This window comes from Mytilus edulis, chromosome 3 (assembly GCF_963676685.1).
Source record: "Mytilus edulis chromosome 3, xbMytEdul2.2, whole genome shotgun sequence".
Classification (NCBI taxonomy): Eukaryota; Metazoa; Mollusca; class Bivalvia; order Mytilida; family Mytilidae; genus Mytilus; species Mytilus edulis.
The window spans coordinates 78,648,512-78,662,542 of NC_092346.1; the positions used below are offsets into that span (position 1 = coordinate 78,648,512).

The 14,031-nt window shown below is 29.4% G+C and overlaps 2 protein-coding genes and 1 pseudogene across 7 annotated transcripts in view; 2 read left to right on the forward strand and 1 right to left on the reverse strand.

Annotated features, from left to right (window-relative positions):
* Positions 1–8,930, reverse strand: part of LOC139517529 (kelch-like protein 9) — a 28,581-nt gene extending 19,651 nt beyond the window's left edge. For 2 of the 6 annotated variants that reach the window (XM_071308714.1, XM_071308716.1), the window contains exon 1: positions 5,083–5,156. In XM_071308714.1, coding sequence (XP_071164815.1) covers positions 5,083–5,097 — 15 coding nt within the window. In that variant the 5' untranslated portion in view covers positions 5,098–5,156. Of the gene's footprint in view, positions 1–3,529; positions 3,567–5,082; positions 5,538–8,641 lie in introns of those variants that run through there. The other 4 variants (XM_071308715.1, XM_071308713.1, XM_071308718.1 and 1 more) reach the window with 4 other exon arrangements.
* Positions 1–14,031, forward strand: part of LOC139517536 (arylacetamide deacetylase-like) — a 572,982-nt gene that overhangs the window by 371,849 nt on the left and 187,102 nt on the right. The window lies entirely within an intron of this gene.
* On the forward strand, positions 12,633–13,815 carry LOC139515441 (uncharacterized; annotated as a pseudogene).

A 14,031-nucleotide genomic window follows, 5' to 3' on the forward strand; every position in this document is an offset into this window, starting at 1 on the left:
ATTTGGTCCAAAAATAGTTCCTTTATATTCGGATATTCAAAAAGTCGTTATAAATTCCATTGAGTCTGAAACTAATCTAAATCAGATTGATTTCTTTATATTCGGATATTCTTAGATACAATTCTTTTTGGGCAGAAATTAACAAAAATTGTTTTAACTTTCTTTTTTACTTTAAAACACTGATATAGATTTACGTTGTACACAAAATATAATAAAATAGGAGAAACCTTTCTTTTTTTTATTTTGAAACTACGATGTTTGTACGAAGTTTATCTTTGTCGTAATTTCAAGGCAGATGGCAGATTCGGGGGTGGGGGGGGGGGGGGGGCGAACAGGTCGTTAACCCTTGGATTTGACAAAGTATCGTGTTTTAGCTTCAAAACGTCAATATTGTCTTTAGTCTCGCTACACTCGTGGATTTTTTTTTTAATTTGATAGAATAACGCCCCATTCAAAATCAAAGAACCGCCCCTAAAGGTAAAAATAGATTTGAACTGTGCAGTTATCTGAGGTAGTTAATGCACACCTTAGCTGTGCATTATCCAGATTATACCACAGTAAGAACAAAGAGATTTTACTCTTGCCATGTGTTAATGATAAATAAAGAGAAATGGTGACACAATATTCATGTACGTATATAGTGAACTTTTGTGGTTTAATAAATAGATGTCATTTTAAAATATATAAAACAAAATACTTTCTAAAAAGTGCAATAGTTATATTAAACGTTAATTCATTCACATCATTCAAAATGTGTTTTTTTTTTAATTCATTGTAATCAGATGTAATCATGATTACTTTGTCAATGTAATCATTAATTTAATCAGACACTTTCAGAAATGATATAATCATTAATTTAATTTAATCGTACAAATGACAAAGTAATTGTAATTTAATCAATTACTTTGAAAGTAATCGGACCCATCTCTGCCGTCCGTCCGTCTTTCCTTCTGTCTCACTTCAGATTAAAGTTTTTGGTCAAGGTAGTTTTTGATGAAGTTGAAGTCCAATCAACTTGAAACTTAGTACACAAGTTCCTTATGATCTTTCTAATTTTAATGCCAACTTAGTGTGTATACCCCAAATTCACTGTCCACTGAACATAGAAAATGATAGTGCAAGTGGGGCATCCGTGTACTTTGGACACATTCTTATTATATATGTTATTGTTTGCAATTTGATGATAGTATCAATATTAAGTATTAACGTTAAAATCTGCGTGACAACTACTAGTATTAAATTGCTTATTATAATTGGCATGGAACGACTCTGGACCATCATTTGTTTGCTATGAATTACATGGAACGTATGCCCTCTTGGTTAACTTAAACATTAAGCCAGAATACATTACTGTTCATGGTTTTAGTAAGGAGGGTATTATTCAACAAGGGAAATTTTCGCTAAAATGGGCCATCGAAAATACAGGTTTACGGATTAATTCTGCGCTAAAATGTCCCCTCGTAGTTTACAATTTTTCGCTAAAATGAACATGACTTGACCTATAGTTGTTCTATGTCATTTGGTCTCTTGTGGAGAGATGTCTTATTGGCAATCATACCACATCTTCTTTTTCATATGACGTTAAATATAAAAATATGTTATCCTAATAATTGCAATAAAATAACGTACAAAATAGGATAAATTATATGTTATCCTAATAATTGCAATAAAATAACGTACACAAAATAAATTTCTTTAAGTTTAAATAAAGTTCAAATCTCAGCAACCCAATTTCAGCACTTTTGAATCTATTTATACTTATTCTTATTGACATATAATGGTTAAACTTAATAAATTGTGACTTGGAAGGAGAGTTGTCTCATTTGCACTCATACCACATCTTCCTTTATCTAATTAGTTCCTGTCCTTTGAGTTATACACGTGCGTCTAGAATACAGACTTAACTTAAAAATACAGAACTAGAGATAAAGGATACAACAGATACAGTTAACTCGGCCTCATATATTGACTTACATCTAGAAATTGACAATGAGGGTCGGTTGAAAACAAAACTTTACGACAAAAGAGATGATTTCAGCTTTCCAATTGTGAACTTTCAATTTCTAAGTAGCAACATTCAAGCAGCACCTGCATACGGGGTATTTATATCCCAATTGATACGATATTCCCGTGCTTGTATTTCCTATCATGATTTTCTTGATAGAGGGTTGCTGCTCTGACACAAGGAAGCTATTAAACCAAGAGTTCCAAATGGTGTAGTTGAAATCATCCCTTCGTAAATTTTACGGACGCCATCACGAGTTGGTTTACATCTATGCAATAACCGTTTCACATATGATATCGGATATGTTCCTTACGTCGTAACTACTATCCCCTTCCCTTTCATGAATGTGACCTACCGAATTAGACTATTTACCGGATTTCAGTTATAACATGAGCAACACGACGGGTGCCACATGTTGAGCAGGATCTGCTTACCCTTCTGGAGCACCTGAGATCACCCCTAGTTTTTGGTGGGGTTGCTGTTGCTTATTCTTTAGTTGTCTATGTTGTGTCATGTGTACTATTGTTTGTCTGTTTGTCTTTTTCATTTTCAGCCATTGCGTTGTAAGTTTATTTTCGATTTTTGAGTTTGACTGTCCCTCTGGTATCTTTCGCCCCTCTTTTAAAGGACAAAGGATACAAGGTGATCAACTTTTTAAAAGGTCGATTTACCATATTTAGCCGTTTCATTTATCTAAATTTGTTGGAGTCCGAAATAGTTTTTCAAAAAAGTTTATGACAGAGGATAAAAGTGCCAGGAGCTGTATATTCTATTTGGAGGTTGCTTTTGTTTCTATTTTTATACAAAATGTTTATCAATACTCGACACTGGAATGCTGATTGTGTTTGACATTAATTTTTTTTTTTAAATATTTGTGATTTATTTAACTGATCAACTTATTATATATATATATATATATATATATATATATATATATATATATATACATTTACCATCAATGATCCCATGCTAATTTTATATAATTAAAACGGAAATTCATGTACCAACAACATAGTTTTTAAAAGAAACATCTTTGGAGTAGAAATTTATGATTTAAAAAAAATTAAGAACGTTTTTCCCTTATTCTATGAGTTTTCTATACAAATATTCGCCTTTTTTAAAAGAATGGAATCAGTAATATTTTAGTCTATAAAAGAGATGTTTTTTTCTCTCGATTTATAGTGATAGTTCAACGAGTCAAATTTATATGTTAAATCATACCAAAAATCTGTGACATAGCCCATTTACTGTTCCTTGACCAAAGTACATTTAGTTAGGGATAAATTCTCTAAAACGTACGACCTAAATCAAAATTGCATATTCAATTATCGTGTTCTGAATGTACAGTTTTTTTTTGTATATTTCTAAATCTCATTGGTACTCATACCACATCTTCAACCATATACGTAGTTTATCAGAATTAATTGAAAATCTTCTGATAAGCTTTCTGTTTGATAATGCGCCCACTCCTTACAAATTATACTGCTGATAAAAAAAAAATAAGACAGGTACCAAGGTACACACCTTAAATAATCGCTGTTCTTACTCTTTTAGTGAGGATGCATTCTGGAAAAAAGGTTAAACACAAAGCTGAAATTCGATAGTTTATTTTGAGTGACCAAATGTATACATGATCGATAAAATAAAACATGACAGGATTCACATGTATACAAATCATAAATGTCATTTTTTATTTTTTACAATTCAAATTTGTAGCATACATGCAAAGCATGCACACAAACTTTTAGGAATTTTGGTCCTCAATGCTCTTCAACTTCGTACTTTATTTGGCCTTTTTAACTTTTTTGGATTGGAGCGTCACTGATGAGTCGTTTGTAGACAAAACGCGCGTCTGGCGTATATACAAAATTTAGTCCTGGTATCTGTGATGAGTTTATTTACAACCACTGGGTCGATGCCACAGTGCTGGTGGAGATTTATTTCCCCGAGGGTATCACCAGCCCAGGAGTCAGCACCTTTTGTGCTGACATGAATTATCATTGATATGGTTATATTTATAAATTAACTGTTTACAAAATTTAGAAATTTTGAAATACTAAGGCTTTTCTACCTCAGGCATAGATTACCTTAGCTGGATTTGGCTAAACTTTTAGGAATTTTGGTCCTCAATGCTCTTCAACTTCGTCCTTCGTTTGGCCTTTTTAACTTTTTTGGATTCGAGCGTCACTGATGAATCTTTTGTGGACGAAACGCGCGTCTGGTGTATATACAAAATTTAGTCCTGGTATCTATGATGAGTTTATTTGTTTGACCTGATGTCACTTTTGAATTTCAGAAATATACCAATCAAGTCATTCTGAATCACTGGCATAGGTTAAGTTAGTACAAGTCAATTTATATATAATAAGTTCAATTTATACAAAATTTAGGTCTACGGCATGGAATCAACGATTTTTTTATTATTACTTATAGATAAAAATCATCATTTTTTGCTTTGCTTTCTTGAGTCTGATTTTTCGACGTGAACTTGATGACCAGATTTTGTTCTCTATTATGAATACATGTTTGTTTTTTCTCAATCATTTCACAATACAAATTTAGACATATATGTGTTTTACAAGTCGATTTAAGAAAACGAATAAGTAAAATAAATCATTGCAGTGGTTTCAGTATCTTGTTCTTATTAAATTTGAATTACCTTCATTATATGTTCTTTATATTTATTTTTTCGCTGTCAGCATTGCTGCTGAATTGTAACAAATTTGTATAAAAAAACGTAGAAAGAAAAGTCCATAAAAATATGTATCTTAAATCATATATATTAGTTATTACAATCACCAAAATATTTTTAACTTTGAATAAACAAATAAATAATATTATTATGGCGCAATTGACTACAAGGAAGATAGATTAACTCAGTTCAATCACAAATCATTTAAATAAAAAAAATGTTGGTAATACAACTGCTATTATCTCTCCAAGCAGTTTCTATTTACAATTTCCGTCTGAATCTCGATCATGCATCCAAATTGTATATACCAACACGAAATATTTGGATTGATTTTCAAATTTTAGAAATGCCTGAAAAATATTTACTTAAAATGGTACTTTACTACCTTTGAAAATATCATAAAATATAAGAAATCATTTATACTGCATGTCTGAGCCCTACCTTGTATCCAATCCTCCCGCTCAACACAACATGGTCGTAAGATATATTTGTAAATAGTGGCATTTAAAACGTTGCCTCCTGATTGGTTAATATTCAGGTTATATTCCTCTTTTTATCATATGCAGATTACATACTCCATTCATTCAAAATATGAATATTGCTTAACCCGCTAACTGTGAACTTTTACTACGTGATTCATTCATAAATTTTATTTAAATATCTGTGCGTAGGTGTTGTTTGTTTTCACACGACGAGTCGACCTTCATCATGACATGTCGTTCTCGTAATAACACAGTTGGTAGTACCATATCCACGAAGAAGAACTTTGTACCATATGCCATTGTGGTATATGCTAGTTTGTCTAGTAGTGACCATCCAGAAATACAAACCAAGTGTACTCTGAAAAACATGTGGGTAACTGCATAGTAATGATAGATGAAAACACTATAGTTACATATTAAATAAATAATTGAATAAAAAAATACAAAAAAATAATAAATAAAATTAATACATTTTTATTGTCTTATCTCATGTTTTAATAAGGTAATTTGTAAACTTGATAACATTTGAATTAACATTATGTACATCTAAACGAAATGGTTTTGGGCTATGTATCAACTGCTTTCAAACTGAATGCTTTTAAAACCCAAACAAATGATAAACTATTTAGTCTGGGACATCCTTTGTGGTGGGATTAAAACACAAAGAATTTCAAGATAATTTGAAAAGGTGTGGAAAAATAAAATTGTAGACATTTATGGATAAAATCGTCTGGTAATCATTAGCTTTTACAGATGATCCTGATTAAATGTGCAGTGAGCTTTCTAAAGAAAACTGTTGAACAATTGATACTTTCGAATCTGTAATAATTATAAAAATACGTCGTATGGTTGCTAATGATACAACTCTCCGTAAGACACCAAATGAAACAGAAATTAAAAACTACAGGTCACCTTTATACGGCCTTCACGTGAGCAAAGTCCATACAGCATATTAATATAGTCAACTACAAAAGGTCTTGAAATATCGAATGTAAAAAAATTAAACAAGAAAAATTACGGCTAACTCATGTACGAAATGATGAACAAAAAACGAATATATATGTTATACAGCAACAAACGACAACCACTGAATTACAGGCTCTTTACTTGGGACAGCCAAATACAGAATGTAGCCGGGTTACATTCGGGACAGTGGTGTTACGTACGACATAAGAACAAACTATTAAAAAAACAGTTTAAAAAGGCTTAACTCATTAGATGGATACAAATTGATATATACACAAAAACACAGAGAGGACGTGGGCGCACAAATGTTCAATTTTGTACACAATATATTTAATACAATGAAAGTACACGAGTATGAAACTATTTACTCGTCCCCATTTTTTGTATAATCACAATTTTCTTTATAAAAAAAAACCAAAAAAAATAAATTAAAATTAAGTTGTTGTCTGTGCTTCAATTGGAGAAAATTGATATAGTTAGCATTGGAGGAAAACAACCATTTGCTGATTTCTAGGAACATCACTGAAAATTGAAAAATCCTAATTTGTGTCAAACATAATAGTTTGGTGATTTTCATAACGTTCAGTAAATCATTGCAAAGAAATGACAGAAAAATGTACTATGTACAGATCATATATATTTGACTTGACAAAAGAGAATTATATACCAATAAATAATTGGACATAAAATAGATTTTTCTTTATTTCTCAGTTTTCTTAATAATCTTTATTTGTCATATAAGTAACATTATACTTGTGACATAATCAAAAGTAACAACAACAATAACATAACTGAGTTGAACACACACATATCTATATATATACAAGTAAAACTAACTAAGAGTCCCCTGTCCTCAGCTCTAAAGACTGTTTTATAAAGGAACCTGTTTTTTTCACTTGGTTTATACTAGAAGGATTTAGTAGGACTACTAGTTGTTGAGCATCAGATAGATTTGGAAACATAGGATTATCTATTGCCATGTCATTAAAAAGTTTTATACGTAAAACATTAATAATTTATTAATTTGACAGTGGAGGAGAAAGTGATTTTCATCTTCTAAGGTTTTACAAGTTGGACATGTTCTATTGTCTCGAGGTATTTTTAGATATCTGCCCTTTTCAATTAGCAAATTATGGTCACTAATTCTAATTTTTGTAAATAAACGTCTAGTTTCAAAATTGTGATATTTTAGATAAAATTCTTGGTCTTGTTTGACTTTAATATTTTTGTAAAGAAAAAGTTTGTTATTTTCGTTCAAACTATTAATTTTATTTTCCAGTAGTTCTGAATAAAATTTACTTGTAATATTCTTAATCCAAGTCTTTAGTTTTAACTTGTACCATATTTTGACAGGACATTACTTTTTGTATATCAATATTCATTTCTTGTGTTGAATCTTTTATAAAAGTGAACCAAGTATAAACTCCTTGTGAATCAAGGTGTTTACTTAATGTATAACTTTCTTTTAGTAATGGGTTTATGTTTTCAGTATTTAATCTAGCCCAATAAAGAATTGCTTGTGTTTTTATATATTTTTCTATTGGATGTCTACCAAGTTCAGCTTGCTAAATTAGCAGATGTTTTTTTAGTACCTAGAATATATTTACCGAAATTAACTGATGAACCTTTTCGAAGGGAGTCTTATCCAAATATTGGAAATTATCCATATCTTTGTTTTGGGATTTTAATCTGCCTTTTGCTCTATAATAAGATTGATATGTATCCATGTATGATATTTCAGCATTATATGTTAAAATTGGTTTTATAAGAAAATCAAAAAGATTACAGGATACATTAACAGAAAAATTTCCCAAAAAGGCTGCATGTGTTTTTAAAGAAAACAGAGCTTTCCTAGCTTTTTTGGCTAAATCTGTTAAACTTGCATTTAGATTTCCATTGTTTTTTATCAGAGTGCCCAGAAATTTATACTCAATAACGTTATCAATTTTTTCTTAATGAAAGTGATACATATTCAACAGGGAAAAAGAGTCAACACTCAGCAAAAGCTCTCATTTGGCAGTCTCATCATTTACACAACTATTTCTTTTAATGCCGTGACTAACATATTATGAGGTTTAGAATTAATTTTTGTAAAAATTTAGAATCTATTTAAATATATAAAATATGAGTAATAAAAAAAATAATTAGAAAATAGTAAAAAGAAAAAGAAAAGTTAGTGTTGTTTGCAGAAAATAAAAGATATTTATTAATGAACCCATAATTCATACATTTTAAAACATACAAATATTTGTTTTTGATAAATAAAACTGTATTTTAAATAGTGCTTTTTGTTAGATATGCATATATGTTTAATTAAGACATTTATACAAACTTTCATTTTTTATAAAAATTATAATTATAGTATTGTTCTATTTTCTAGCAATCAATGCAACATGCTTATAATATTAATATGTTTTCATAAATACAGTATACATATACATGTCTATTCCATCTCTTACACTTATTATTAATTAGTTTAAGTTTACGGTATCTCACCTTGTCCGTCAAAGTAAAGCATATCCTATTTTTTTATTCCTTGATTCGTTTATTTACAAATCCAACTTATAATATAAATGTTGACGTCATATGACCTACAGTTTACTTCCTTTTACAAATTTACAAATTGTTTACTGTCCAAAAAGTTTAGGGTTCTAAACCAATCTCTAACATGCGCAATATCTCTGCATACAACTGTGCAGGATATTTCCTGATAGTTACATAATTTACCACTGTTTAAAAAAATCAAATGAATACGTAAACACGGACGTAAACAAATTTTTATCTAGGTTTTTATGTCAAGGAAAAGGGAGTGCATATTGTTTATCTGGTTAGAGTTTGAAAATTTAGCATGACAATAGAGCTATGAGGGACTACCCAGGATTTCTGTGGACAAACTCCCATTAGAATATTCGCCGAACTTTGGACGAACTTCAGTTAGAATATTTAACGAAATTTAACAAGCCACAACATAATTTCAGATTTGTCGTCTGTTAGGCCTCAAAACCTTACCAGGAAAAGTACAAATTATCGCAGAAGACAATAAATGAGAAAAACAACCTTTATGAGAAATAATCAGATAACCAGGATTTCAGAAATTAAATTCTATCAATTTTTTGTCATATTCAATTTGTATAACTTTTGATAGAATTTAATTTAAAAATTTGTCATATTGTATAACTTTTTAAATGCATTATATGGATTCAGTAATTCAAAAGAACTATGGAAAAAATGTTCACGATTGTTATCGTTATTTCTGTGCAAGACAACAAAAAATGCATTAGACTGACAATATTCCCTTTTCTGAGGTTATAAAATGATAAATGATCTTAGCTATATATAGCTTGTGATACTACTACTTGGGTGCCACATGTCCATGGTATGCTTATCCTTCCAAAGCACATGGGATTCCCCCGGTTTTTGGTGGTGTTCGTGTTGCTCTAACGCATATTCTATGTTGTATGTTTGTCCTTTGGTCATTTACTTTTTTTACCATGGCGATGTCAGTTTATTTCCGACTTATAAGTTTTGATGTATGGTCCATGTTCCCAATTTAACAGGAGAAAAACAGTTTTGTTTTTTCAGAGACTTTCAGGCCTCTCTACAATATATTCAAGGGTATATAATGTGGTGATCCCTAAGCAAACTAATATATTCTTCTTTTGAATATCTGTCCGCTGACAATGGTTCCTAATTGTAAATTGTATACTATGAATCTGGTCAAAAAATGGCGTTCAGTTCCTTTATTAAGTGCAAATTCATCATCAAAAATTATCTGCATTCTTTAAATAAGACAATGTTTGGTAAGATAACAATGAAACGCAAACACAAAAAAATAAATTAAAAAAAAACAAAACAGAACATAAAGACTAAAGCATACCAAAGACCAGGTATGATATCTCTACCAGAGACCAAATGACTTAGAAGGTTGCAACTAAAAGTCAACTTTCTGCCTTTATCATTGAGCAAAACTACTAACAGCATAACAAGGCAGCTGTTTAACATTCCATACGAGAGCACTTAGGGACTGATGTATATACAATACAAATAATAGAAAAGCAAAGAAATTATATAGCAACAAACAAAAACCACTGAATTACAGATTCCTCACTTTTAATAGGACAGGCAAATACAGAATACAAAGATATGGAACATGTTAGCAAGTGTCATATACCGCCCCCAACATGAGACAGTGGTGTAATGCACAACATAAGAACACACTCTAAAAATCAGTTGAAAAGGCTTAAGTCAGCAACACAAAGCAAAAAAAAAAATTATCAAGTAGACAACCTATCGATCTGAGCGTTCTCGCAGTACTCGCTTTAGTTTAAAGACAGTAACAACTAATAAATAATCATGCATAGTTTTAATTCTTTGACATATCGGACTCGGACTTCTTTTAACATGAGTTTTACCTTCCTTGTCCCTGTGTGTTTATTTATACCAGACTGGCGACAGGTATATGGAAGGGTGTAATTCTCATAAAACATGCATAACCCCGTAGCATGTTGTCGCCTGTCTCAATTCAGGAACCTCTATCCGTTGTTAGCCTTGTGTTTTTTAATTTTTTATTTATGCTCATTTATATGTTTATGGGTTTATCGTGGCGTCCATTCCGATGAACTAGTATTTATATTACATTTGTAAGGGCCAGATGAAGCCTGCTTCTGGTGCGGGTTTCCGTTTTTTTCCTGCTGCGTTAAAAACCTATTATATAAACAATCTAAAAAATAATTCTTTGACAAAATTTTGAAAAATCACAATTAAATGGGACGTTGATGTATATTTTCAATCTCTTTCTTTTTTTGTGGTATCTCTTGATGAATCAATGCTACATATATCATTTTTTCGATATTAAGATGTAGTTTGTTTAACGAGTTCCAAATGTGTTAATTATTTAGAAAACAATTTGAAATTCCACCAAATTAAGAATACATCGCATAAATAACATTTTTCAACATTTTTTTCATATTTGCATATTTATGATTTAAAATGTTATTCAGTTTTGAAGATAAAGGCACAATCGATGTCTACAGTCCTTTTCCCGACATATTTTTTTAAAGACACATATATCATTTGCGGCAAATTATATTTTTCAAAGGTATCAATTGCACCAGAGTACGGAGTTCATGTGCGCTACATTAATACTTGCATGCATCTTCATCGAATTATCTTTTGTTACCTTTCCTTTGTATATTTTCATCATGACCAATGCGCAATGTTTAAAATGATATTGTCGACATTGCGGTGACTCCAGCGGATGAATGATATCGTGTCAATTGTTTGTATTAAGTTATATCTTATAACACTGTCAACATCGTATACATCGAGTGTCTACAAAGTACTAAAAACTAGTGTTATCATTATTTCCATTGTATCAAATCTCATGTATTGGTTTATAATGTACGAAATCTCATTTTTTGTTTATAATGTACAATATCTCATGTATTGTTTATTTTGTACAAAACCTTTTGTACTGTTTATATTGTATGGAACCTCACATTTGTTTATAATGTATGGAATTATCATGTATTGTTTATATTGTATGGAATCTCATATATTGTTTATATTGTATGATGGAATGTCAAGTATTGTTAACATTACATGTATATGAAATCTCAAGTAATGTTTACATTGTATGGAATCTCAAGTATTGTTAACATTGTATGGAATCTCAAGTATCGTTTATATTGTACGGATTTTCATGTATTGTTTATATTGTATGAAATCTCATATATTGTTTATATTGTATGAAATATCATATATTGTTTATATTGTATGGTGGAATGTCAAGTATTATTTATATTATACGGAATCTCATGTATTGTTTATATTGTATGAAATCTCATATATTGTTTATATTGTATGAAATATCATATATTGTTTATATTGTATGGTGGAATGTCAAGTATTATTTATATTATACGGAATCTCATGTATTGTTTATATTGTATGGAATCTCATGTATTGTTTATATGGTATGAAATCTCATGTATTGTTTATATTGTATGGAATCTCATGTGTTGTGTATATTGTATGGAATCTCATGTTTTGTTTATATTGTATGGAATCTCATGTATTGTGTTTATTGTATGAAATCTCGTGTATTGTTTATATTGTATGGAATATCATGTATTGTTTATATTGTATGTGTATTGTGTATATTGTATGGAATCTCATGTATTGTTTATATTGTATAAAATCTCATGTATTGTTTATATTGTATGAAATCTCATGTATTGTTTATATTGTATTATGGAATGTCAAGTATTGTTTATATTATATGTAATCTCATGTTTTATTTATATTGTATGGAATCTCATGTATTGTAGATATTGTAAGAGTTCTCAATTATTGTTTATATTATACGGAATCTCAAGTATCATTTATATTGTACGGATTCTCAAGTATTCTTTATATTGTACGAAACCTCATGTATTGTTTATAATTGTATGAAATCTCAAGTATTGTTTACATTATATGAAATCACATGCATGGTTTACATTGTACGGAATCTGAAGTATTGTTTATTTTGTTCGAAATCTCGTGTAACGAAATATCAAGTATTGTTTATATTGTATGGAATCTCAAGTATTGTTCATATTGTATGGATTCTGAAATATTGTTTATATTGTACAGTATTTCAAAAATTATTTATATTGTACGAAATCTCAAAAATTGTTTAAATTGTATGGGATCTCAAGTATTGTCTACATTATATGAAATCGCATACATTGTTTACATTGTACGGAATCTCAAAAATTGTTTATATTGTACGAAATCTCATGTATTTTTTATTTTATACGAAATCTCAAGTATTGTTTATATTGTACGGAATCTCATATTTGTTTATAATGTATGGAATCATCATGTATTGTTTATATTGTATGTAATCTCATATATTGTTTATATTGTATGGATTCTCATGTATTTTTTATATTGTACGGAATCTCATGTATTGTTTATATTGTATGGAATCTCATGTTTTGTAAATATTTTACGAGTTCTCAATTATTGTTTATATTGTACGGAATCTCAAGTATCATTCATATTGTACGGATTCTCAGGTTTGTTTATATTGTACGAAATCTCAATTATTGTTTATATTGTATGAAATCTCAAGTATTGTTTACATTAAATAAAATCGCATGCATTGTTTACATTGTACTGAATCTCAAAAATTGTTTATATTGTACGAAATCTCATGTATATTTTATTTTATACGAAATCTCAAGTATTGTTTATATTGTACGGTATCTCAAGAATTGTTTATTTTGTTAGAAATCTCATGTTTTGTTTATTTTAAACGAAATATCAAGTATTATTTATAATGTACGTAATCTCATGTATTTTTTATATTGTACGGATTCTGAAGTATTGTTTATATTGTACAGAATCTCAAAAATTGTTTATATTGTACGAAATTTCAAGTATTTTTTATATTGTATGAAATCTCAAGTATTGTTTACATTATATGTAATCGCATGCATTTTTTACATTGTACTGAATCTCAAAAATTGTTTATATTGTACAAAATGTCATGTATCTTTTATTTTATACGAAATCTCAAGTATTGTTTATATTGTACGGAATCTCAAGTATTGTTTATATTGTTCGAAATCTCAAGTATTGCTTACGTTGTATGGAATCTTAAGAATTGTTTATTTTGTTAGAAATCTCATGTTTTGTTTATTTTAAACAAAATATCAAGTAATGTTTATATTGTAGGGAATCTCAAAAGTTGTTTATAATGTACGAAATCTTATGTTTTTTTTTATTTTATACGAAATCTCAAGTATTGTTTATATTGTACGGATGACAAGTATTGTTTATATTGTACAGAATCTCAAAAATTGTTTATTTTGTACGAAATCTCAAAAATAGTTTAA